Here is a 27,500-nt window from a genome sequence, read left to right on the forward strand (position 1 = left end):
AAATGTATACTCCTTAACTATTTATGTAGAATAGAGAATACGGTCCAGCTGTTAAAAGCTATGTAGCATGTAGCTTTCATATATGAAAACAGTTATCAAAGAATATTTATTTTTAAACATTGTAAACATATATTGTTTTTATAGGTACAAAATCTTGGCCTCTAAAATCATGTCCGAGATCAGGGAAGACAAGAAATCTGCCCAGGCTTGCTTCGATAAGGTAGAACTCAATCCGGAGTCGTACCGTCTGGGTCACACCAAGGTAGGTGATACTCATGTTTGTTAACCTAGAAACCTAGAAAATAATTAAATACGAGAAAACTTTTGCTAAAACATATTTCAAGATAACAAGATCCCGTGTGTCATCAGCAAATTCACAATTTCTTAACGCGTGACGCAGGTGTTCTTCCGTGCCGGTGTTCTTGGTCAAATGGAGGACCTGCGTGATGATCGCATCGGCAAGCTGATCACGTGGCTGCAGGCTTGGATTCGTGGGTTCGCCGCTCGCAAACTTTACGATAAACTCCAGAAACAGCGCATTGCACTAATGGTGGTGCAGCGCAACATCAGAAAATACATGAAGATGCGTAGCTGGCTCTGGTATTCACTGTGGATCACCCTAAAGCCTCGACTCACTGTGACACGCGCTGAGGATGAACTCATTGCCTTGGAAGAGAAGGCTGAGAAGGCTGAGACGGAACATGCAAAGGCTGTCAAGATTCGTGAGCAACTCCAGGCCACCAATTCCTTGCTGACGGAAGAAAGAAATAACCTCCTGTTGGCACTAGACTCTACCAAGGGTGGTATGTCAGACTTTATCGAGAAGCAGAACAAGATCCAGGGCCAGAAGACAGACCTCGAGAATCAGCTTACGGTAAGTTATTCTGATATTATATAACTACAGTTAGATTTTGGAATAATATATATATATATATATAGAGAGAGAGAGAGAGAGAGAGAGAGAGAGAGAGAGAGAGAGAGAGAGAGAGAGAGAGAGAGAGAGAGAGAGAGAGAGAGAGAGAGATTAATTTGGTTATGATTATAAATATATAGATATACAAGTATATTTTACAAACAAGATCCACATGATATGTAAGCAATTTTTTTAACACCCAGGAAATCACTGAACGCCTGGCGAATGAAGAGGAATCCCGTAACCAACTCACACAAGCTAAGAAGAAGTCTGAACAGGAAGTGTCACAGCTCAAGAGGGAATTGGGAGATACTGAAATGAAAATCCAAAAGGGAGAGCAAGACAAGTCCACAAAGGACCAACAGATTCACAACCTTAACGAAGAAGTATCCCACCAGGAGGAACTCATCAATAAAATCAATAAGGAGAAGAAGCATTTGCAGGAATGCAATCAAAAGACATCGGAAGACCTTCAGAGCCTTGAGGACAAGAGCAATCACTTCGGCAATATCAAGTCTAAACTGGAACACAATCTTGACGAACTCGAAGATTCTCTGGAGCGAGAAAAGAAACTTCGCAGTGATGTCGAAAAAGCCAAGAGAAAGGTTGAGGGTGATCTCAAGTTGACTCAAGAAGCCATCGCTGATCTGGAGCGCAATCAGAAGGATATCGAAAATACCATCCATCGCAAGGATAAGGAATACGCCGCCCTCGTCACAAAAATTGAGGAAGAACAAATGCAGATCAATAAGGTACAGAGACAAATCAAGGAACAACAAGCCAGAATCGACGAGCTCGAGCAGGAAGTTGAATTCGAGCGTCAGTCCCGTGCTAAGGCTGAAAAGAGTAAGACCAATTTGGCCAGAGACCTGACAGAACTCGGTGACCGCCTGGAGGAAGCCGGAGGGGCCACTGCCGCCCAGATCGAGCTGAACAAGAAGCGTGAGTCTGAGCTGACCAAGCTCCGCCGCGACCTCGAGGAGATCAACATCCAGCATGAGTCTGCACTTTCTCTCCTCCGCAGGAAACACAACGATGCTATCACTGAACTTTCAGAACAGATCGACTACCTCAACAAGACAAAGGCCAGGTAGGGCAACTTTTAAAATTTATGCAGAAATTGTCATTGTCGAATATTTATGCTTGAAAACATAAACCATGTGCATTATATATATATATATATATATATATATATATATATATATATATATATATATATATATATATATATATATATATATATATATATATATATATATATATATATATATATATATATATATATATATATTCTATAGACATTTCTTCTTACAGGCTCGAGAAGGAAAAGGATTCCTTGAAACGAGAAGCTGAGGATGCTAAGTCTACGCTGGACGGTTTAGCTCGTGATAAGGTGCCAATTCTATTCGTAGCTTGTTATACATTTTTTAGTATTTGGGCTACATGTGTGTGTGTGTGTGTGTGTGTGTGTGTGTGTGTGTGTGTGTGTGTGTGTGTGTGTGTGTAGAGAGAGAGAGAGAGAGAGAGAGAGAGGAGGAATAGGGCAGGGAGGGAAGGAAGGGAAAAGTAGATAGAAGAAATAGACATATATATATATATATATATATATATATATATATATATATATATATATATATATATATATATATATATATATATATATATATATATATATATATATATATATATATATATATATATATATATATAGATAGATAGATAGATAGATAGATAGATAGATAGATAGATAGATAGATAGATAGATAGATAGATAGATAGATAGATAGATAGATAGATAGATAGATAGATAGATATAAATGTATAAATGTTCTTTTATTCCAGGCTGCTGGAGAGAAGACAGCCAAACAAATTCAGCAACAAATTGCTGAGGTCCATGCCAGGCTGGATGAGTCAAATCGCACACTCAGCGATTTCGATGCTACCAAGAAGAAGTTGGCAGCTGAGAATGGTGACCTCCTGCGGCAGGTAGAAGAGGCGGAGAACCAGATAGGTCAGCTGTCCAAACTGAAACTGTCGCTCACCAATCAGCTGGACGACAACAGGAAGCTGTCGGACGAGGAGAGTCGGGTTAGTAACGGGTCATCTGGTGACACACATTGTGGTGGCAGTGGATGCGAGGGGCTTCCTTGCGTTGTTGATTGATACTAAAATAATCTTACAGCAATGGATATTTTTAATAGATTGACGCATACTCGAGTCCCTTGCCTTTCTACATACAATTCGAACATATGCAAAGCTTATGATGGGTAATACAAATCAGTATTACATTTACAGGAGCGCGCAACCCTTCTCGGTAAATGCCGCAACCTGGAGCATGACATTATTGGGCTACGGGAGCAGCTCGACGCTGAGAGTGAGGGCAAGGCTGACATGCAGCGCCTGCTTTCTCAAGCTAACGCAGATGCTCAGATGTGGCGGTCAAAGTACGAATCTGAGGGCGTAGCACGTGCTGAAGAAATTGAGGCCGCTCGAATGAAACTGGCTGCTCGTTTGGAGGAGGCAGAGTCACAGATCGAGCAGCTAAACATTAAAAACCTCAGCCTGGAGAAGGCCAAGCAGCGCCTGGCATCTGATATTGAGGATGGACAAATCGCAGCTGAACGCGCCCAAACGTTGGCCTCTGCAGCTGAAAAGAAACAGAAGAACTTCGACAGGATCCTGTCGGAATGGAAACTGAAGGTTGAAGACTTGGCAGCTGAGCTCGACGCCTCCCAAAAGGAATGTCGCAACTATTCTACTGAACACTTCCGTGTCAAGGCTGCTTACGAAGAGAACTTGGAACACCTCGACTCAGCTCGCCGTGAAAACAAGAATCTCAGTGATGAAATTAAGGATTTGATGGACCAAATCAGTGAGGGCGGTCGATCATTCCACGAGCTGGAAAAGAATGTTAAACGTCTGGAAGTCGAGAAGGAGGAGTTGCAGGCCGCCCTGGAGGAGGCCGAGGCCGCCCTAGAGCAGGAGGAGAACAAGGTTCTCCGTGGCCAGCTGGAACTCAGCCAGGTCAGGCAGGAGATCGACCGCCGTATTCAGGAGAAGGAAGAGGAGTTCGAGAACACAAGGTGCGTGATTTATATAACAATATAAGAATAACGCAGTCATAAAAATGCTACACTAGTCTTAATAATCTTTAAAAATTTTTTTAAATTCTTAAGACTCTTTTATATATATATATATATATATATATATATATATATATATATATATATATATATATATATATATATATATATATATATATATATATATATATATATATATATATATATATATATTCTGTCCACCTCTCTAATGCAAGAGTCAACCAGTATTCTTAATCATTCATTCTTTTCTCTGATAAACTCTGAAACTCTCTGCCTGCTTCTGTATTTCCACCTTCTTATGACTTGAATTTCTTCAAGAGGGAGGTTTTAAGACACTTATCCTTCAGTTTTTGGCTACTGCTTTGGACCCTATTTTGGGGACTAACATCTCAGTATTTTTTTTTTTCTAACTGGATTTTTGTTGCTCTTCTGGACCCGTTTAACTTTTAAGACACGCGATTCTGTTCCTTCAATTTGTGTCACGTGTCTGTACCTCTTCTCATTCAAGCTGTATCAGCATTTTTCGAAAGCGAGAAAAAATAATCATGTTTTTGCATCACTATAAGTTTGTCATGTCTTGGTGCCAAACTACCAAAGGTTTGTGCGAGCGTCTCAAATACTGTACCTTCTTCAGGAAATGTGTACTCTTCCTGTCCCTTGCATACAGGAATACAAAATGTAACCACGAACATTATCTTTTTTTTTTTTTTTTTTTTGCCTACATTGATATAACATCTCCATGAATATTCTCATCCAAACTTTGTGCACTATCATTTATATCCTATACTCACCTCTGTCTTTAAGGTGGAGGTTGCCGCAGTATCTACCTTCAAATAAGTTCATGGATACAAAGGTTGAAAAAGTGCAGCAACTGAAACCACTCAGAAAATAAATTTATATACTTTTGAATATCTAAGAACGTCAAGCTCGAAAAAAAATGATGAAATACCAAATCAGTCCATTTTAGTGGACATACATGCTTCCTTAGTCACCACGAGTACTCTCATGAAGACCACGTCGTTCACTTTAAGCGACGCACACTGTCACATGCATGCTATATTTTCTTGTAGCATAAAAGAAATATATAAGGTTACCAGTCTCAGCAATTAGTCCCATCAATAAATTTATGGCACTACCACTGCCAATACAGTCTCGTCATATGTCCCTTCTGACATCAGTTTTACTACGTATTTCATTTTCAGGATCATTTTGACGCAAATTCTACTGTTCATATATTCTTCCTTTCCTTAACCTATTAGTGTTCTCTTAAGTCTTGAAAGCAGCTTGCTCTAGACGTCCCCCATTCACTGTTCTTTTATATGCGTAGTTTTCTTGTTACATCAAGAGGTAAGAAGGAAGCTCCTCGTAAAGTCTATTTTTTTTTTTCAAATGACAATGCGTGCTATAATACCTATCTTTCTTAGGGAACCATCTCACCTCGTACCTGTAACTTAATAGCTATAACCAACAACTTCATTAGTCACATGCATTCTTTGGTATTCTTGATATAGTTTCACGTGACCTATAGGCTTTTCGGTATCTCACGCGTATCATTATCCATCATATTCTGTGTATAAACAGGTAAAATAAATACATACATACATACATACATACATACATACATACATACACACATACATACATACATGCATACATATAAGTACATACATGCATGTATTTATACACATGTATGTATATAAATGGCGTTGCAATATATAGCATGATCTTGAATTATTTTCAGGAAATGCCACCAGCAAGCTATGGACTCTATGCAGGCTTCTCTTGAGGCTGAAGCCAAGGCCAAGGCCGAGGCTCTCCGCCAGAAGAAGAAGCTTGAGTCCGACATCAATGAACTGGAGATCTCTCTTGACCACTCGAACAAGGCCCACTCTGACCTCCAGAAGACCTTCAAGAAGCTCCAGAATGAAATCAAGGACATGGAGCTGAAGGTGGAGGAGCAACATCGCATTGCCTCCGAGTATCGCGAGCAGCTAGGCATCTCTGACCGCCGCGGCAACGCCCTTCAGGGAGAATTGGAAGAATCCCGCTCTCTTCTCGAACAGTCCGACAGGTGTCGTCGCCAAGCTGAAGCCGACCTTTCTGAGGCTCAAGAACACCTGAACAACCTTAACAGCCAGTGCAGCACTCTCACTCTGGCCAAGAGGAAGCTGGAAAGCGAGATGCAGACCTTGCAGGTAAGTGTCATTTTCCTTTAAAATGTGAAATAGAAAGGTATATATATATATATATATATATATATATATATATATATATATATATATATATATATATATATATATATATATATATATATATATATATATATATGAATGAATGACAGCAACTCAGCGTAAATTTACCAAAGAGGTAAGCAAAGCACGACTTTGACTTTACGATTATTGGTCGCAAACTATGAAAGAAACTTTTTTCTGTTGGGTAAGAGTGAAGTACGTCGATACTGACTGTGCCCCACTAATCACAAGAAAAAGTAACATGTAGTTGTCATGTTTTCCTACAAAGACAAAAGTAAGTAGTTTATATAGGAAAGACGAGTGAGTGTGAAATCAGATCAAGGGAGACATTACATTGGAAAAAAAATTATTACTTAGGAGTCAGTATCAGAGGATGTGACATAAAACTACACTGCAAATTGAAAATGAAGGATGCTAGGGAAAGCAAGCGGTTGCAGCTTCATAGAATTCTTCAGTACATGAATAAATTTGGTTACTGTGGTCAAGTAAAGACCACTTCCTATAAACTAAATCATATGTAGAGTAACTGCAGGTTGATATTGAAGAAGGAATGCAAACCGGACATGCACTCATTAATACATGCATATACATTAGAGACTAGAAGATAATTCCTCCTACAGATCAAGGCACCCATTATTCTTGTTTGGGGTGAAATTCTTGTAGATTGGATGAATATTTAAGAGGAGGCAAAAAAAAAAAAAGAAATAGGTACACTATGAGAAAAGAGGAAGCCATACCTGCTCGTCAAAACAGAGAAAATATTTCTTTATTGTATAATTGTATCCTGAGGAGAAACTTGAAAAGTTATAACATCATTCACTCACATCAAGGAAAGAGTGGTAATAAGAAAAATTATTTGCATGCCACACGTAGAAAAATTGTTCAAGTAATTCTTAAAAATGTTGTTCTTTATAGGCTGATCTGGATGAGATGTTGAACGAGACCAAGAACTCTGAGGAGAAGGCCAAGAAGGCTATGGTGGACGCCGCCCGTCTGGCAGATGAACTGCGCTCTGAGCAGGAGCACGCCCAGAATCAGGAGAAGGCGAGAAAGACTCTGGAGGTTTCTTACAAGGACCTGCAAGCTAAGTTTGAAGAAAGTGAAGGCAATGCTCAGAAGGCCGTGAAGAAATCTCTGAGCAAGCTGGAAGACCGCGTTCGCGATCTGGAGTGCCAACTGGACGATGAGTCCCGCCGCCACTCCGACGCCCAGAAAAACCTGAGGAAGTGTGAGAGGCGCATCAAGGAACTCACCTTCCAGGCCGACGAAGACAAGAAGAACCACGAGAGGATGCAGGACCTTGTCGACAAACTCCAGCAGAAGATTAAGACCTACAAGAGGCAGATCGAAGAGGCTGAGGAGATTGCTGCCCTCAACCTGGCCAAGTTCCGCAAGGCCCAGCAGGAACTCGAGGAAGTTTCCGCCATGTAATTCACTTTACATGCTACATGTAAACCTTGCGGCCAGGACTTCACTAGTAGTCAATAACACTAGAGAATGCTTTAGCTTCTCCAGAATGGAAATGATTGTTAAGAAAACAGAAATGACCTCAATGTCATCTCATACAACATCTTACTTCCATTAGGTTTGTTATTGAAGGTGCGAGACATTTACAGCAGTTTCACCAACGCACGTCACCTGATGGATCACAACAGAATGACAGTAAAGTTTGGCACAAAGTGTATTTCCTCCACTAACGTCCGCATTATCTGTATCACATCAAGCTATTCTACCACCAGTGTTTTCTGATTGCATGTGACGTCATTTCTTTATCAATAAATGTCATCAAAAACATCTGCTATGTGACCTGATAACATCGAAACACCTGAATTAAAACAACAAAAATAAAATCACATAATTAATCAACTCTACCGTCTTTCTACAGACCTATATGAAAATAAATGTTACTAAATACAATATATATATATATATATATATATATATATATATATATATATATATATATATATATATATATATATATATATATATATATATATATATATAAAAGCATTCTAAGCAGATTGCTAAACTTTCCACTACATACCAAGGCTAGACGACGGGCACAATGTTCATTCGTTACACTCACTCATTATAACTGTCAACACTAAGCATCACAGCGATTCTCTGTTAGATGTGGTCAGGGGGCGAACATGCACACAAACTCCACGGACATGTAGTGTATATCTTCGGCTTCTTTCCTAGCGACGAGGGGGCGAAAATTTGAACATGTAAAGATTTTTAAAATAATAAAAAACGCAACTGTGGAAAACAACAAACAAGTGAAAAAAGGAAGCAAGTGAAAAAAAAGCAAAAAAACAAAACAAACACTGAAACATACGTGATCTCAAAACACACAAGCTTTTTTCTTCATAATAAGCATGTGTACACCTACAGAGCATCAATATCTTACAGACACACAGCAGACCGCATGATACATAGCCTTTCTTCTGACAAGCACTCTGTTAATGTCATCTCACCTCATAAAACCATCTAACACACAACCTAACACACATGCCAATGAAACACTTGATTTATTTATATATCGCAAACACATCGAATAACTAATTGTCATAGATGCTTTACATACCTACGTAGTGTCAAAAAAAATACAAGGAATTAATTTATATAAAAGATACACTGAGGGATGATTAAGTAAGTGTGTATAAATAAATGCTGGAGAAATATGTACTTATGAGTATCAGAGGGTGTCACCAAATGCCTGTGTGTGTGTGTGCCAGGGACGTGGCGGCAGCGGGAGGAGTGTTGGGTGCCAGAGAGAGAGAAACCAACACCTGTCGAGAGAGAGAGAGAGAGAGAGAGAGAGAGAGAGAGAGAGAGAGAGAGAGAGAGAGAGAGAGAGAGAGAGAGAGAGAGAGAGAGAGAGAGAGAGAGAGAGAGAGAGAGAGAGAGAGAGAGAGAGAGAGAGAGAGAGAGAGAGAGAGAGAGAGAGAGAGAGAGAGAGAGAGAGAGAGAGAGAGAGAGAGAGAGAGAGAGAGAGAGAGAGAGAGAGAGAGAGAGAGAGAGAGAGAGAGAGAGAGAGAGAGAGAGAGAGAGAGAGAGAGAGAGAGAGAGAGAGACACACACAAACAGTACAGCGTTTGCTATCAGAAAACTTGATACTGTATAACATATTGTGAGCATATTTCACGTTCTGGCACGGAAGCCGGCAATACACAGTGAGAGAGAGAGAGAGAGAGAGAGAGAGAGAGAGAGAGAGAGAGAGTTTGTGTGTGCCTCTCTCCTCTCTCTCTCTCTCTCTCTCTCTCTCTCTCTCTCTCTCTCCTCTCTCTCTCTCTCTCTCTCTCTCTCTCTCTCAATGCCACAGTGCGAGCGCGCGTGGGATGGTGAGAAAGATCTAAGAAAGGAGGAAGAGTACATCTCAAGAGAAGGAGGAGGCGGGGGGGATAAAAGATGTCTCGTTTTTTTACTACCAGAAGAGAGAGAGAGAGGAGCAAGGGGAGAGGAGACTAGAGGAGAGGAAGAAGTGGGTGGGTGGCTCGGGTGACGGGGTAGTAAGTGGGAGGGGGCAGTGAGGTAGGAGAGGAAAGAATGAGGAGGGGGAAGAGAATGGGGGACAGAAAATGTAGTGCTTTGTGTAAGAAGGGGAGGGGCGGAGTAGCAGGAGGAGTTGGAGGAGGAAAACGTAGCATTTGGTGAAAGAGCGAAGAGAGAAAGGGGTAAGGAGTGCAGGATATGTGTGTGTGTGTGTGTGTGTGTGTGTGTGTGTGTGTGTGTGAGAGTGTGTGTGTGTGTGTGTGAGAGAGAGAGAGAGAGAGAGAGAGAGAGAGAGAGAGAGAGAGAGAGAGAGAGAGAGAGAGATTGGGAGGAGGAGGAGGAGGAGGAGGAGGAGGAGGAGGAGGAGGAGGAGGAGGAGGAGGAGGAGGAGGAGGAGGCGGAGGCGGATAAGGTTGCAGACTGAGTAAAAATGGAGCCTCGAACACGTGACTACATTCTTCCTAGTTTTCTCCATGTTTTTATATTTTAATTTTCTGCCGAATACGATTTTAAAAAGAGGATCTAAAGAAAGAGAACTCGTGGTGTCGAATCCCATCCTTATATTGCTCATTACTGCTCCCTCTAACAGAAGATATCGTTAACCTAACCTAACCTGTTATATTTATTGCTAAACACTAAAACATTTGAGTTAGAAATTTGCATCTGTTATATAATTCAGCTCTAAAACTGCAGATAATGAGCTGACAAGACGAAAAGCATCAAGCGATAAATTTCCCGGTTTCTTACTGTGATTCCTTTAATATGCCATTGCTCCACCACTCTAATTAGCACACCTGAATACCAAAGGGGTCTGCATGGCACTTGACCTTTCTCTCTCTCTCTCCTCTCTCTCTCTCTCTCTCTCTCTCTCTCTCTCTCTCTCTCTCTCTCCTCTCTCTCTCTCTCTCTCTCTCTCTCTCTCTCTCTCTCTCTCTCTTACATTAAACAACGAGTACACATTAAACAACCAGTACACATTAAACAACCAAACTCTGGTAGGTACAGAGTACGAGAAAGATTTAGGAGTTATAGTTAGCTCTGAACTCCGTCTAGGGAAACAATGCATAGAAGCCAGAAACAAGGCAAATAGGGTACTAGGATTCATTTTTAGGAGTGTTAAAAGTAGAAGGACGGAAGTAATATTAAAGTTATACTTGGCGCTGGTCAGACCTCATCTAGACTACGCTGTGGAGTTCTGGTCCCCACATTACAGGAAAGATAGGGGTTCATTAGAATCAGTACAGAGGAGAATGACTAAAAGGACACAGGGATGAGGAGTATTCCTTACGAGGCGAGGTTGAAGCTGTTAAATTTACATTCTCTAGAGAGACGTAGGTTAAGAGGGGACCTGATAGAAGTCCGTAAGTGGTATAAGGGTTATAACAAGGGAGATGTAAGCAAAATTCTTAGGATCAGCAAACAGGGTAGAACAAGAAATAACGGGTTCAAGCTTAAAAAATTTAGGTTTAGGAAGGAGATAGGAAAAAATTGGTTTTCAAATAGAGTGATAGATGAGTGGAACGGACTCAGTAATCATGTAGTTAGTGCTAGGACACTAGAGAGCTTTAAGAGAAGATTAGACAAGTTTATGGATGGGGATAACAGATGGAAATAGGTAGGTATATTTCATACAGGGACTGTCACGTGTAAGCCTGCTCGCTTCTTGCAGCTTCCCTTACTTCTTATGTTCTTATGTTCTTATATTCTCTCTCTCTCTCTCTCTCTCTCTCTCTCTCTCTCTCTCTCTCTCTCTCTCTCTCTCTCTCTCTCTCTCTCTCTCTCTCTCTCTCTCTCTCTCTCTCTCTCTCTCTCTCTCTCTCTCTCTCTCTCTCTCTCTCTCTCTCTCTCTCTCTCTCTCTCGTGTGTGTGTGTGTGTGTGTGTGTATGTGTGCGCACGCGCTTCTGTGTGATTGTGTTACATAGAAATTATTAAATTTGCCTGAAGGTCGTGACAAGTTTGAATACCCTCAGTTAGTAAAAATGTATCATCAAAATGTACAGGTAAATATAGAAAAGGTAAAAAGCAATAATAATAATAATAATAATAATAATAATAATAATAATAATAATAATAATAATAATAATTATAATAATAATAAAAATAGTAGTAGTAGTAGTGATGATGATGATGATGATGATGATGATGATGATGATGATGATGATGATGATGGTGATGATGATGGTGATGGTGATAATAATAATAATAATAATAATAATAATAATAATAATGATAATAATAATAATAATAATAATGATAATAATAATAATAATAATAATAATAATAATAATAACAATAATAATAACAATGATAATGATAATAATGTATGCAGTGCGTGTCACACAATACACAGAATATGAAATTCTGCACTAAATAAAATGTTCTCCCTACTTCTTAAATCTATAAAAAAAAAAAAATAAAAAAAAAAAAGTAGCAAGCACAAGAGAGAAAAAAAAAGTTAGGTTCGCCGTATTCCTCGAGTTACCGAAAGATCATGCATTCTTTCCGTGATCGGGCAGTGCACTACAAACCTTTTTATGTGACTTTTAGGACACGCACGGAGCAAACGGAGGCCCGACAATTAGAGAGAGAGAGAGAGAGAGAGAGAGAGAGAGAGAGAGAGAGAGAGAGAGAGAGAGAGAGAGAGAGAGAGAGAGAGAGAGAGAGAGAGAGAGAGAGAGAGAGAGAGAGAGAGAGAGTGGGGTAGGGGAACGAAACTATTACGGTAGAATGCAAGTTTCCTAAGGTAAGTCAGATGGAAAGTTTCGTGTGTGTGTGTGTGTGTGTGTGTGTGTGTGTGTGTGTACTCGTATGTGTGCGCGCGCGGGCGGGGATTGTTAAGTACTTACATGTCTGAATAGAGACAGTGAATTTCGATGCCCCGCTGAGAAAACTGATAAGTACTGCATTATTCTCTCCTTTCTATATTGAAGAGATGGAAGGTTTTCATGATGACGATAATTCATTGTTTTTGACTGAAGGTGCACTTTTTGTTTACTTCTTCATCTTCGTTCCGTCATGCGTATATGATAATGAAGATTACACGATTTTTTTTAAATACTAGGTTACTGACTCAAGAAATGTCCCCACATGAAATAGCTAAATGTTATTATGTTAGGTTACTTTCATCTTTCATACTTTACTTTAAAATTTTGAAGCGTTACCCGGCAACATCCCTTTTGGAAAACAAAAGATGTTGACTTTTTTCTTTTGCAACGCTGAGGACCAGCGGAACCGACGTAAACCTAATGTTGCGCGCCACGCACACCTTCCTGGCTTGAGTGTTGATTATCTCCTAATCTTTCTTCACGCAGATACCGATTTCCGTATCTTGCATACAAATGAAAATGTTAACACTATATATCATCGATGAAATGATGTTGATGTTATGCAGTGCGTTGTTCTTAGTGTGATGGATCACTCAATACTCAATTGCGGGATGCCATTCTCATGAGGATCCAACAGTTCTTACTGGAATGCGATTGAGCTTCTGGCAAAGGTCACGTCACTGTGGACAGGAAACCCAGACAAACAGCTACAATGGCAACGCCACTAGACTCGGGATCCCAGAAGGTGTCAGGTTAATATTAGACGACACTCATATGGGTCAGGCCACTCCTTGTGCATTCGATGCTTTTCCTTTGCCAAAGAGACAAAAATGCCTGATGGTGGGTTTGTGGGTGTTTGGCCAGCAGCTATTTTCTCAGATCTCACCTTACAACCCGTTCCTCGAGCCGACCAGGCGGGACATTGTGAAAAGCTGCCACAGACGCGCTCTGGTGGGTGCTGCGGTCGGGTGTGTGCTCGCAGTGGTGCAGTGAAGCGTGTCAAAGGTACGTTTCGAGAGGACTCATTACTGGCTCATCTTCGTTGGAAGCATACTGTTTTGTTATATGGTGATTAAAAAGTGTTATACGTAAATTTTTAGTGTCAAGTTTAAGTTCACATGAAATGTGAGAGTTTTCCGGTTGGACTCACCTCTTTACGCATACTTTATGGAACTCTGATCCTACATTATTTTTTTTATTTTATTTTATTTCATTTATTCGCAATACTTTCACTGTCCCACTACAGGGTCTTCGAACACCGATAAACCAGTTTGAACATTAGACAGCTTTAGGCACCCACCACCACCATGCCTGGCCACGTAAAGAAGAGCACGGGCCCCGACCCCGACCCCTCTGAATGGCTCTATATTTCGAATGAGATGAAGATGAAGGACGCCACCAAGCCTTATGACCCCAAGAAGTCCTGCTGGGTGCCTGATCCCAAGGAGGGCTTCCTTGAGGGCATGATCCAGGGCACCAAGGGTGATAAAATTACTGTGATGGCTGCCGGCGAGACCAAGGAGTACAAGAAGGACCAAGTACATCAGGTCAACCCACCTAAGTACGAGAAATGCGAGGACATGTCCAACCTGACCTACCTGAACGACCCTTCTGTCCTATATAACTTGAAAGCCCGCTATGTCAACAAGCTTATTTACACCTACTCCGGCCTCTTCTGTATTGTGGTGAACCCCTACAAGCGCTACCCCATCTACACCAACCGTGTGGTCAAGATCTACCAGTGTAAGAGGCGTAATGAGGTGCCTCCTCATCTGTTCGCCATCTCTGACGGTGCCTACTCTGCTATGATGCAAGGTGAGTGTTTACTAGAATGTTTTTTGTGTACATATTTACATTAAAAACGAACATTTCCTATAACATAGATGATTTTTATTTATTTATTTACTTTATTTTATTTATTTATTTTATTTTTTTTTGTGTGTGTGTGTGTGTGTGTGTCTCGTGGAGGCAAGCATTTAGTCACTCAGCAACATAATTGTGCAGAGCTTGAAAGCTGCATTATATAATACAATGACATTCAACTTTATATTTTCCTTTCAGTGGGTGGAAACCAGTCCATGTTGATCACGTAAGTAAATCCCATTACTTTATTTCAGTGGTAATTTCCTTGAAACTTAGAGATACAAATTAATTTAGATTCCCTGTCATGAAAAATGTACATTTCGGCATGGGCACGCCCCCTGCTTGCTTCCGCCTCTCGACGGGACAGCTGACTGGTGCACTTATGAAGTTCTTGCCACTTCACGGATACTGAAAATATCCAAAACTATTATGTTGATATATTTTCAATATTTTATCAATTTGATTAACCGTGCCTAAACCGAGTTTCGTAAGTGTGAATAGGAAAAAATTATAAATTTAAAGTAATAATCCTCCAAAAACTTCAGCAAATAAACATATATTATTTACGTAAACTCATTCATATGGAGCTCGCCGCACGCCACGTCTCCAGTGGCTGTTCTACTGACCATCCACGTACTGTGTGTTTGTTTGTTTCCATAATCTTCCTAATGTTTTGATATTAGCACTGTTTTCCCACTGACATTTCCTAAAATCTAGGGATGGTGACAAAAAATTAAAGCGAGCACCAATAACCTGTACTACCGGAAGAGGCGGAGGCAGGTGCGTGGTTTCCAGATCAGCTTATCCTACGTCGACCATAGTTTGCAGAATCCATAATACTTCATGTTATGTTATAATGTAGTATGCTTTGCAAAACTTAACAACCAATTAAGTAGTTACATAATTGCATGTTACCCTCAGCGGCGAGTCCGGCGCCGGCAAGACTGAGAACACGAAGAAGGTACTTTCCTACTTCGCCAACGTCGGTGCCACCACCAAGAAGGAAGGCGAGGCCGAAAAGAAGGTAAGTAATATCAAGGATCTAAATTTCACATTACCGCTACATAAAGATGAAAAATAAATGAATACTTAAAGTCTTTAATTTACATACCTAATGAAGTGCATGATCCTTTATCATCAATACATATATTCAAGACTAATGAAACATCCATCATACGTTAACTTCACTCTTTTCCCAGAACTTGGAGGACCAGATCGTGCAGACCAACCCTGTGCTGGAAGCTTTCGGTAACGCCAAGACCGTCCGTAACGACAACTCCTCCCGCTTCGTGAGTGTCGATATATAAATCTAACAAACTGTGATCCATATTGTCTGTAAAGAACTTAGACCAATCATAAGACATACAATACCCATTCTTCTACAGTGGTGTCCTCAAGTTACTTACTTTTCCATTTTCTTTCTTCCAGGGTAAGTTCATCCGTATCCACTTCCAACCCAATGGCAAGCTGTCTGGTGGTGACATTGAGGTCTACCTGCTGGAGAAGGCTCGTGTCATCTCCCAGCAGTCCCTTGAGCGATCCTACCATATCTTCTACGAGATGATGTCCGACCAGATCAAGGAAATCAAGCGTGAGTATCTAATTTACTGTCTCTTAACATAAGTGTTCTACATGAAGACTTCAGTGACATTTTATTACCAAATTATGGCTGAGTGAAATTTACATTTTGTAACTTACAGCCTCATGTCTGCTCAGCAACGACATCTACGACTATCACTACGTGTCTCAGGGCAAGGTTACCGTGCCTTCCATCGATGACGGCGAGGACATGCAGTTCTGTCATGTGAGTTTCTTCTAATATTTAATATAGTGATTATTTGCTGAAGAAAATTTCAGATTCAATGAACCCTATTAATGCGTCACGTTTATTTCTCTAGGACGCCTTTGACATCCTGGGTTTCACCAAGACTGAGATTGAGAACGTATACAAGATCACCGCCGCTGTCATGCACATGGGTAACATGAAGTTCAAGCAAAAGGGTCGTGAAGAGCAGGCTGAACCTGATGGTACTGAGGTGAGATGATGATTCGCATCCCTTCGCCAGTAGTCCAGACAATTGACTTGATTTGTTAAATATTCAATTTACAGACAATGCCTAATCATTTTCTATGTTATCGTTTTCAGCATGGTGCCAAAGTTGCGACTCTTTTGGGCTGTGACGTGAATGACGTGTACCTGGCCATTACCAAGCCCAAGATCAAGGTCGGCACTGAGTTTGTGGCCAAGGGCATGAATGTTAACCAGTGCTACTACTCCATCGGCGCCATGGCCAAGGCTCTGTTTGATCGTGTCTTCAAGTTTATCGTCACCAAGTGTAATGAAACTCTTGAAACCGGTCTCAAGCGCGCTTCCTTCATCGGTGTGCTGGATATTGCTGGCTTTGAGATCTTTGACGTGAGTCATTGTTCGATGGTGTTTATTTTAATTTGCAAAATACTACCTCTTATCCTATCTTACATTTTTTTCCGAATGTTAATATAATTTTTCATCAAACAGTACAACGGCTTCGAGCAGATCTGCATCAACTTCTGTAACGAGAAGCTGCAGCAGTTCTTCAACCACCACATGTTCGTGCTGGAGCAGGAAGAGTACAAGAAGGAAGGCATCAACTGGGTGTTTGTGGACTTCGGTATGGATCTGCAGGCCTGCATTGAGCTCTTCGAGAAGGTAATATTATTAGTTTCCCGCTTATGAAGTTATAGCTATCGTAATTATAAGTTACCTACCTCAGTACTTTCATATTATTTTCACATCAACTTAATTTCCTATCTCATTCTTCGCAGAAAATGGGTCTTCTGTCCATCTTGGAGGAAGAGTCTATGTTCCCCAAGGCAACAGATAAGTCTTTCGCTGAGAAGCTGAATGCAAACCATCTCGGCAAGACTCCCTGTTTCATCAAGCCCAAGCCCCCCAAGGCTGGTCAGACTGAGTCTCACTTCGCCATCGTCCACTATGCCGGCACTGTGAGCTACAACCTGTCTGGCTGGCTCGAGAAGAACAAGGATCCCCTCAACGATACTCTGGTCGACGTGCTCAAGAAATCCTCCAATGAACTGGCTGTCTTCATCTTTGCTGACCATCCAGGACAGTCTGGCGGTGATGACAAGAAGGGTGGTAAGTATCATTATTACCTCCTGTGGAGTATTACATAGTGCATTATATTTGATTGTATTTTGCCTATTTTCTGTATGGAATTCATTTTCACTATACGTTTCTGTCCTTCCACAGAGTCGAGCGGCATCTGCATCAAAGACTTCGGATGACATCTGAACTGAGTTGTTACAGTGTGCAGTCATGATGTTAGAAATACTGATGCCTTTTCTTGAAGTATAGCAATTGCAAGTAGTATGTGTGATGGGGAGAATGTTGTGTTTGTGTGTGTTTTATGAGACAACCCTAATTTCTGAATATTACTTCTCCAGGTGGACGTGGTGCTAAGTCAGGCTCCTTCAAGACTGTGTCATCAAGTTACAGGGTAAATGAGTCAGTGTTCTTTTTTTTTCATATAAAACAATAAAGCTAAAAAGATCAAGCATATCCTGTATTCATAACAGACTTAGATAGTAATATTTATAATTTTTTTCCTGCCCACAGGAGCAGCTCAACAACCTGATGAGGACCCTGAACGCCACTCATCCTCACTTCATCCGTTGTATTGTGCCCAACGAGACCAAGTCCCCAGGTGAGTCCGGCTTGACTAAAGCACAAATCGCAAAAAGTTCAAGTAAAGGGACATCAATGACGAAAAAAATTACAAAATACAGTGAGCAGATAAATATATAATTAGGTACTTTTTTTCTTTCTCAGGTGTTATTGACGCTGGCCTGGTTATGCATCAGCTGACCTGTAACGGTGTACTTGAGGGTATCCGTATTTGCCGCAAGGGCTTCCCTAACAGGATTCCCTATTGTGACTTCAAGCACAGGTACCTGATCTTGGCTCCTAAGGAGATGGCTGAAGCTAAGACAGACAAGGCTATGGCTCAAGCTTGCTTCACTAAGGCAGGTCTTGAGGAGGAGTCCTACAGGCTGGGCAACACAAAGGTACGATTAAATACTAAATTATACTACTGTTCGATCCAATTGTTACACTATTGCAAACATTATTGATTTCCTTCATAATTGCCTGTTGTTTATCAGTGGAAAAGAAAGCAACAATCGGAAATCCTCCACAGGTATTCTTCCGAGCTGGTATCCTGGGTAGGATGGAGGAGCTGCGTGACGACCGCATCTCCCTGCTCCTTGCTTGGCTGCAGGCCTGGTGCCGTGGCTACATCAGCCGTAAGAGCTATCAGAAGCTCCAGAAGCAACGCATCTCACTGCTGGTGGTGCAGCGTAACATCAGGAAATACATGAAGATGCGCACCTGGAAATGGTATGGAATGTGGATGGTTCTGAAGCCTACTCTTCATGTCGTAAGCATTGAGGACGAGCTGAGGGCCCTTGAGGAGAAGGCCGAAAAGGCTGAAAAGGAATACGAACAGATGGTTAAGAAGCACCAGGAGCTCGAGAAGGTTAATACTGGTCTCACTGACGAGAAGAACGAACTCGTGTCAGCGCTGGACTCTTCCAAGGGTGGCGCACAAGACTTCATTGACAAGATCAACAAACTCCAGGCCCAGAAGAATGAGCTGGATGCCCAAGTCAATGTAAGCAGGAAAAGCTTAATGTTCGTGTGTGTCTGTGTGTGTGTGTGTGTGTGTGTGTGTGTGTGTGTGTGTGTGTGTGTGTGTGTGTGTGTGTGTGTGTGTGTGTGTGTGTGTGTATATGAACAAATACATACATACATACATACTCGTACATACATACATACATACATAAACACACAGATAGCAAAACATAAACCATGATTAATTACAATAGTATAACTGAACAAACTGAACAATCTCCACCATGAGTTACAGCATTGCATCATATCTCTGCCTGTCTCATCTTGTGCTACTCAGTCTATTTCCAGAAAACCAGTCAGTTAGCATTTTATTTTACCTGTTATCTGCTCTTTAAGACAAACGTCCTGCCCATCCATGTTTTTGCAGATATACTCTTAATATGTTATGTATAGCAGATCTTCATTTAATTTGTATTCCTTTCTCTGAAAACAAACAGGAAGCCCAGAAACGCCTGCGCAATGAAGAGGACGCCCGCAACAAGCTTCAGCAGTCAAACAAAAAGACAGAACAGGAGGTTGATGGTTTGAGGAAGGATATGGAAGACCTGGAACAGGCCATTCAGAAGGCTGAGCAGGATAAGGCAACGAAGGATCAACAGATCCACAACATGAATGAGGAAGTCGCCCACCAGGAGGAACTCATCAATAAGATCAACAAGGAGAAAAAGCATCTCCAGGAATGCACCCAGAAGACGTCTGAGGATCTGCAGAATCTTGAAGACAAATGCAATCACTTCATTAACATTAAGGCAAAACTTGAGAGCAACTTGGATGAAGTTGAAGATACTCTCGAGCGCGAAAAGAAGCTTCGCAACGACGTAGAGAAGGCCAAGAGGAAGGTTGAAGGTGACCTGAAGCTTTCTCAAGAGGCTGTCGCTGATCTGGAGCGCAACCAGAAAGAGATCGAAGCTACCATCCTTCGCAAGGAGAAGGAGCACTCAGCTCTGGTCAGCAAAATCGAAGAGGAACAGGCTCAATATACTAAGCTGCAGAGACAGATCAAGGAACAGCAAACCCGCATCGAAGACCTTGACCACGAAGCTGAACACGAACGCCAGGCACGTGCCAAGGCTGAGAAGGGGAAGACCACTCTGGCTCAGGAGCTTTCCGAGCTTGCAGATCAACTGGATGAAGCTGGTGGTGCCACTGCCGCCCAGATTGAACTCAACAAGAAGCGCGAGGCTGAGCTGGCCAAGCTCCGCCGCGACCTTGAGGAGATCAACATTCAACATGAAGCTGCTCTTTCACAACTTCGCAAGAAGCACAATGATACCATCAATGAGATGTCCGAACAGATCGATCATCACAACAAACTGAAGGCCAGGTAAGATATTTCCTTTACATTATGAATTGGAACAAAACTAAAATTATCAAACAAAACATCAAAATATAGTTAAGTCTGAAAATTTAAACGTACTTTGGTACATGTACTCTTATTGCGGAGAAATTATTCACATTCTATTCTTTTTTTTTTTTCCCTGTAGACTGGAGAAGGATAAGGATACCCTGAAGCGTGAGGCTGAGGATGCTAAGGCAGCCCTTGATTCTCTTGTTCATGAAAAGGTAAGGATGTTAAAGAGTATATCATGCTATTTTTACAAACAAAAGCAATACACTATATTCTTAATGCAATCAGAAAATAATATACTGCTAAACTATTATGTAATTCACAAGTAATTCATAAAAAAAATCTCTTATACTTCATTACAATTAATATTTATGTAAAACTTGCTTATCCCTCACCTTACAGGCTGCTGCGGAGAAGACTGTCAAGCAGATCCAGCAGCAGATCGCAGACCACACCGGCAAACTGGACGAGCTGAATCGCACTCTCAACGACTTTGATTCTACCAAGAAGAAACTCTTTGCCGATAACAACGATCTTCAGAGACAAATTGAAGAAGCCGAGAGCCAGATTAGTCAGCTGTCCAAGATGAAGCTGTCTCTCACCAATCAGCTGGAGGACCACAGGAAGCTGGCGGATGAGGAGAGCCGGGTTAGTACATTATTCCATGCAATGACATTCATATTTTTATGTTCAGACAAATTCATTAAATTACGTCACAGATATTTTAATTACCTTCCAGTTACTTATGTGTACTGATTTATCTTTTTTCTTTTTCTTTTTTTTTTTTTTTTGTTATTGATCAGGACCGTGCTACTCTGCTGGGTAAGTGCCGCAACCTTGAGCACGACATCGAGGGTCTCCGCGAGCAGCTGGAGATTGAGAGCGAAGCCAAGGGCGACGTGCAGCGTATGTTGTCAAGAGCCAGTGCTGAGGCTCAGATGTGGCGCTCCAAGTACGAAAATGAAGGTGTGGCCCGAGTTGAAGAAATTGAAGCTTCTCGCTTGAAGCTCGCCGCTCGCCTGGACGAAGCAGAATCTCAGATTGAACAGCTCAATGTCAAGAATGTCAGTTTGGAAAAGGCCAAGCAGCGTCTGCTCACTGATATTGAAGAGACTCAGATCGCCGCTGAACGTGCTAAGACCATCGCTGATTCAGCTGAGAAGAAACAGAAGCATTACGATCGTATTCTCTCTGAATGGAAGCTCAAGGTTGACGATCTCGCCTCTAACCTTGATTCATCCCAGAAGGAATGCCGTAATTACTCTACTGAGGTCTTCCGCGTCAAGGCCGCTTACGAAGAGAACCTGGAACAATTGGACTCCATCCGCAGAGAAAACAAGAACCTCAATGATGAAATCAAGGACCTTGTTGACCAGATTGGTGAGGGTGGCCGCGCCTACCATGAAATTGAAAAGAGTGTTAAGCGTCTCGATATCGAGAAGGAGGAGCTGCAGGCTGCCCTGGAGGAGGCCGAGGCCGCCCTGGAGCAGGAGGAGAACAAGGTTCTCCGTGGCCAGCTGGAGCTCAGCCAGGTCAGGCAAGAGATCGACCGCCGCATCCAGGAGAAGGAAGAGGAGTTCGAGAACACGAGGTTAGTATCTTGTCATTTGACTTTTGCATATTTTCTTTTCTGAATAGGAAATAACTGTCATAGATACAACCCAAAACCCTATAATTCCATATCAGATTAAATTATACTAATAATGCTTTCTTAATAGGAAATGCCACCAGCAAGCTATGGACTCCATGCAAGCAACTATTGAGGCTGAAGCCAAGGCCAAGGCCGAGGCTCTCCGTCAGAAGAAGAAGCTTGAGTCCGACATCAATGAACTGGAGATCTCTCTTGACCACTCGAACAAGGCCCACTCTGACCTCCAGAAGACCTTCAAGAAGCTCCAGATGGAATACAAGGATATGGAGCTGAAGGTGGAGGAGCAGCACCGCATTGCCTCCGAGTTCCGCGACCAGTACAACATGGCAGAGCGCCGTGGCAATGCCCTGCAGGGAGAGCTTGAAGAGTCTCGCTCTCTTCTAGAGCAATCCGACCGCGCCCGTCGCCAGGCTGAGTCCGACCTCGCTGACGCCAATGACCAGCTCAGTGAGCTTGGCACACAATGCAGCGACATGTCACTGTCCAAGAGGAAGGTCGAGGGAGAAATCCAAACCCTACAGGTGAGTTAGCATGTTAACTTTAAGCGGAAATTTCTGAAAGTGTTCAATATGTGAAACACTATATTGGTTTCTACCATCAATAACATACTGATAGTTTCATTTGCCACATAATTTCCTTTCATTTTCAGACCGATCTGGATGAGATGCTGAGCGAAGCCAAGAACTCCGAAGAGAAGGCCAAGAAGGCCATGGTGGATGCCGCCCGGCTGGCCGATGAACTGCGCGCTGAACAGGAACATGCCCAGAACCAAGAGAAGATGCGCAAGGGTCTTGAAGTTTCCCTCAAGGAACTCCAGGCAAGACTTGAAGAAAGTGAGATGAATGCCCAGAAGGCCATCAAGAATGCTGTGGCCAAGCTGGAGGGTCGTGTACGCGAGCTTGAAGTTAACCTTACCGAAGAGTCCCGCCATTATTCCGACGCCCAGAAGAACCTGAGGAAGTGCGAGAGACGCATCAAGGAGCTCACCTTCCAGGCCGAGGAAGACAAGAAGAACCACGAGAAGATGCAGGATCTTGTCGACAAACTCCAGCAGAAGATGAAGACCTATAAGAGGCAGATCGAGGAGGCAGAAGAAATCGCTGCCCTCAACTTGGCCAAGTTCCGCAAGGCCCAGCAGGAACTCGAAGAAAACACTGCCTAAATTATTTTATCGTGGTATAAACCCATTCCCTTAATGTTCGTCACCACAACCACGAAGCAAAGAATTTAATGTAGCCGGTTTTTTTTTTTTTTTCATTACTAGATGCAGTCATTCATTACAATATTATTACCTCGATTCACTCCGACTGAAGAGCTTTGCCCATGAAGCAAACGGCTGAGATCAGATCAAGGAGTGAATGGAACTGTTGGATGTTATTTTCTTAAATCGGGGTTGATCAGTAACGACTAAGAAAACTTTATTATTATTATTATTATTATTATTATTATTATTATTATTATTATTATTATTATTGCTGTTTTTGTTATTACTGTCATCATCATCATCATTATATCTATCGCTGACTGGCCACAACTTGATAAATAAAATATACCAGTATATATAAAATTTTATGAAGAAATGTTTTTCATAGCCTTCTGTTACCACTGGGTATACTCTACTCACGAGGATGTGTATAAATAAATATTCCTCCATGAGATGACATTGACTTTTATACAAAAGACACAGAAGAGAGCAGCACTCCTCCCTGCATACAAGCTATTTATTCGAGTTGAATGAAAATTGGCAATGGAGGAATCATATTGCACCAACGCTCCATACAACCTGGGTCCCTCATATGCCCTGAAATATGTGGAAATATAACAATTGCCAAGAATCCAGAATTGTAAAAGGAAGTACCTCAAAAAAGGACAAAACAGACATAACATAAACATTAAATGAAACAAACATACCTCTTGTATATATGAGACCTATATTACCAAGTTAACTCGAAAATGAAGCATAAATATTAACATGTCCTCTACAAAAGTACTACACTACACAACAAGTCACGTAAAGACTCATCTCACTTCCAAGCCGTTATTCCAGAGGTAATGAGGTAGAAGCAAAACTCTGAATGGGAGATGCCAATATGACATAGTAATAATCATCTTCCCCATGTAATAATTCCTGCAGAATGCATTCCTACTCGCTTTATTTTCTTTTGTAAAAGCTTGCACAAGCTTGCTTCCGAATTAGCATGAAGGTGTGCATAAAGCAGCTGTATGCATACCTTTGATTTGATAATCAAAAGATTATCAAAATGAAATAAATTTTCAAGAGGAATGAAATTTTCCTTCAAAATTACTTATTACACTCGTCCTAATGCCCGATTTAAATAATCAATAATTTATATGTACTGTCTTAACGACAGATAATTACTGATCAATCATAGGAGGTGATCTGGTAGCACCAAATGTAGTGATTATAAAAAATTCTGATATAAACAAACATCAGTGCTAGATAAATTTAAACTACTCATTTCATGTAAACGCAGGTAACTGATGGAATACTTTACATTTACTGCGAACGTTACATACTAAGAATATATATATATATATATATATATATATATATATATATATATATATATATATATATATATATATATATATATATATATATATATATATATATATATATATATATATATATATATATATTTTCAGTGAATGATGATCAGTGATCCTGGCAAGAGAATATCTTAATCTACAGGAGCTATATAACCTTTAAGTAGATAATGGGAGAGCGTTGCAAAGCTCGGAGATGAAATGGAAAGAGGCCTTCACTACAATTAAGACCGACAAAAACTATCATTTAAATTACTATTGATCTGTGTGTGTGTGTGTGTGTGTGTGTGTGTGTGTGTGTGTGTGTGTGTGTGTGTGTGTGTGTGTGTGTGTGTGTGTGTGTGTGTGTGTGTGTGTGTGTGTATGTGTGTATGTGTGTGTGTGTGTAAACTACTGGCTTTTTTTTTTTTTTTGTGTGTGTGTGTGTGTGTGTGTGTGTGTGTGTGTGTGTGTGTGTGTGTGTGTGTGTGTGTGTGTGTGTGTGTGTGTGTGTGTGTGTGTTCCTTTCGACAATTTAGCATAAACATAAAAATATAGGATTCTCGCTAGCACTGTAATGTATAAACAATGCCTACACACACTAGATAATGCATATTTCATTGGCCTAAGCACATAAGCCGCCTCTGCATTACTATCAGAGTAAAAACAAAATCGTGGCCTTCCACTACCCGTGAAGAGTGCCGTCGAAAATTACTACAAGAGGAACCGAGAAAGCGCTTATTCGTACGAATAGCTGTGTGGGGGAAGTGGGGGTGGGGGGAGAGAGAGAGAGAGAGAGAGAGAGAGAGAGAGAGAGAGAGAGAGAGAGAGAGAGAGAGAGAGAGAGAGAGAGAGAGAGAGAGACGTGGATGGCAAGGAGCTGTTGGAAGCGGACAACCCCAAACAAAGATGGGAGCCGAGTCAGGTGTCGGTGTGGGCGGACTTGGGCACGAAGGAGCGTCTGCCGGAGGGAGAAAAGACAAGCAGCTACAATGGCAACGAGGCGGAGCTGGAGATCCCATGCGGTGTCAGGTTAATATTAGACGACACTCATATGGGTCAGAAAACTCTATGTTGCATTTGATGTTTTTGCTTTGCCAAGAAAGTAAAAATTACTAGAGGGAAGGTTTGTGAGTGTTTGGCCAACAGCTATTTTCACAGGTTTCGGATTACAACCCGTTCCTCGAGCCGACCAGGCGGGACATTGTGAAAAGCTGCCACAGACGCGCTCCGGTGGGTGCTGTGGTCGGGTGTGTGCTCGCAGTGGTGCAGTGAAGCGTGTCGTAAGTCTCAAGAGGTTTCGTCAGTTTTCGCTTCTTTTTTCGCAAATGTTTCCAAGAGATTACGAAGTGACAAAAATTATTACATTACCTGAATGCCTGAAAAGTGAATTACAACTTGTGTGAAATTACCCTGGCTTCTGAAAATTCTGCCTGAAATACCTCTTTTTATATTTATATACGAACATTTTCTTTTCAAGCCCCCTACATATTTTTTTTGTATTCATTAATTTTCAAAATCTCTATATTCCCATCAGTTACTTAAACCTAATGTTTGTTTGTTTCTTTCCTTATATATTCTGACAGAACAGAGATAATTCCAACGATCATATAAAGGCGTCAGACAGCTTTAGGCACCCACCACCACCATGCCTGGCCACGTCAAGAAGAGCACGGGTCCCGACCCCGACCCCTCCGAATACTTGTACATCTCCATGGAGATGAAAATGAAGGACGCCACCAAGCCGTACGACCCTAAGAAGTCTTGCTGGATTCCTGATGAAAAGGAGGGCTTCGTCGAGGGTGAGATCCAGGGCACCAAGGGAGACTTGATTACTGTGTACGCGAACGGCGAGACTAAGAACTTCAAGAAGGAACAAGTTCAGCAAGTGAACCCACCCAAGTATGAGAAATGCGAGGACATGTCCAACCTGACCTTCTTGAACGATCCTTCTGTCCTGTACAACTTGAAGTCTCGCTACGTCAACAAGCTCATCTACACCTACTCCGGCCTCTTCTGTATTGTGGTCAACCCCTACAAGCGCTACCCCATCTACACCAACCGTACGGTCAAGATCTACCAGGGTAAGAGGCGTAATGAGGTGCCTCCTCACCTGTTCGCTATCTCTGACGGCGCCTATTCTGCTATGATGCAAGGTATGAATTGTTACATTAACTTACATAACCGGTTTATTTATCTTTTTTTTTATTTTAAAGTAATTGCAAATATCAACTAAAACCTTTATATCATGTAATCTTGAATATTTTTAATGTTGTATAGATATACAGATGGATGGATAAACATTAGATTCATGCAACTATCGAAATCGGCAGATTTCTGCAAAGAGATGAAACATGAAACATATTTCTTTACATTCCAGTTGGTGAGAACCAGTCCATGTTGATCACGTGAGTATTACTTTCTCTTCCTCTTTCAGTAGTGCTTTATGCTGTTATATATCAATACGTCATAAACCCTGCAACCTGTAGTTCACTTAATAACTTTCGTATTTCTGTGGTCAGCGGTGAGTCCGGCGCCGGCAAGACTGAGAACACCAAGAAAGTACTTTCCTACTTCGCCAACGTCGGTGCCACCACTGGCAAGAAGAAGGAGGGCGAGAAGGAAAAGCCTGTAAGACTATTTTGTATTGTTCAGTAATTGGCTAAATGTTTCTGGTAAAATTCAGTTACAACCTTCGTCTATCTGTCTATCTATATCTATTTATCTATCTATCTATCTATCTATATATATATATATATATATATATATATATATATATATATATATATATATATATATATATATATA

At 41.3% G+C, this 27,500-nt stretch overlaps 2 protein-coding genes across 3 annotated transcripts in view; both read left to right on the plus strand.

Moving 5' to 3' along the window:
• The window catches only part of LOC135104552 (uncharacterized), a 40,080-nt gene extending 16,355 nt beyond the window's left edge, over positions 1-23,725 (plus strand). The window contains exons 15-43 of the mRNA XM_064012127.1: positions 145-262; positions 401-874; positions 1,117-2,003; positions 2,228-2,306; positions 2,756-3,001; positions 3,209-3,996; positions 5,759-6,212; positions 7,185-7,696; positions 13,265-13,433; positions 13,886-14,408; positions 14,655-14,682; positions 15,378-15,480; positions 15,656-15,745; positions 15,885-16,047; positions 16,157-16,260; positions 16,355-16,492; positions 16,603-16,872; positions 16,975-17,145; positions 17,262-17,589; positions 17,901-17,953; positions 18,073-18,160; positions 18,286-18,521; positions 18,653-19,126; positions 19,584-20,470; positions 20,631-20,709; positions 20,897-21,142; positions 21,298-22,085; positions 22,213-22,666; positions 22,795-23,725. Coding sequence (XP_063868197.1) covers positions 145-262; positions 401-874; positions 1,117-2,003; positions 2,228-2,306; positions 2,756-3,001; positions 3,209-3,996; positions 5,759-6,212; positions 7,185-7,696; positions 13,265-13,433; positions 13,886-14,408; positions 14,655-14,682; positions 15,378-15,480; positions 15,656-15,745; positions 15,885-16,047; positions 16,157-16,260; positions 16,355-16,492; positions 16,603-16,872; positions 16,975-17,145; positions 17,262-17,589; positions 17,901-17,953; positions 18,073-18,160; positions 18,286-18,521; positions 18,653-19,126; positions 19,584-20,470; positions 20,631-20,709; positions 20,897-21,142; positions 21,298-22,085; positions 22,213-22,666; positions 22,795-23,307 — 9,463 coding nt within the window. The 3' untranslated portion in view covers positions 23,308-23,725. The remainder of the gene's footprint in view (positions 1-144; positions 263-400; positions 875-1,116; positions 2,004-2,227; positions 2,307-2,755; positions 3,002-3,208; positions 3,997-5,758; positions 6,213-7,184; positions 7,697-13,264; positions 13,434-13,885; positions 14,409-14,654; positions 14,683-15,377; positions 15,481-15,655; positions 15,746-15,884; positions 16,048-16,156; positions 16,261-16,354; positions 16,493-16,602; positions 16,873-16,974; positions 17,146-17,261; positions 17,590-17,900; positions 17,954-18,072; positions 18,161-18,285; positions 18,522-18,652; positions 19,127-19,583; positions 20,471-20,630; positions 20,710-20,896; positions 21,143-21,297; positions 22,086-22,212; positions 22,667-22,794) is intronic.
• A 2,116-nt stretch (positions 23,726-25,841) lies between these two features.
• Positions 25,842-27,500, plus strand: part of LOC135104499 (myosin heavy chain, muscle-like) — a 10,829-nt gene continuing 9,170 nt past the window's right edge. Inside the window, exons 1-4 of one of the 2 annotated variants that reach the window (XM_064012058.1) lie at positions 25,842-25,975; positions 26,279-26,848; positions 27,073-27,100; positions 27,215-27,323. In XM_064012058.1, coding sequence (XP_063868128.1) covers positions 26,341-26,848; positions 27,073-27,100; positions 27,215-27,323 — 645 coding nt within the window. In that variant the 5' untranslated portion in view covers positions 25,842-25,975; positions 26,279-26,340. The remainder of the gene's footprint in view (positions 25,976-26,278; positions 26,849-27,072; positions 27,101-27,214; positions 27,324-27,500) is intronic. The other variant, XM_064012060.1, reaches the window with a different exon arrangement.

Source organism: Scylla paramamosain, chromosome 10, assembly GCF_035594125.1.
Source record: "Scylla paramamosain isolate STU-SP2022 chromosome 10, ASM3559412v1, whole genome shotgun sequence".
Classification (NCBI taxonomy): domain Eukaryota; kingdom Metazoa; phylum Arthropoda; class Malacostraca; order Decapoda; family Portunidae; genus Scylla; species Scylla paramamosain.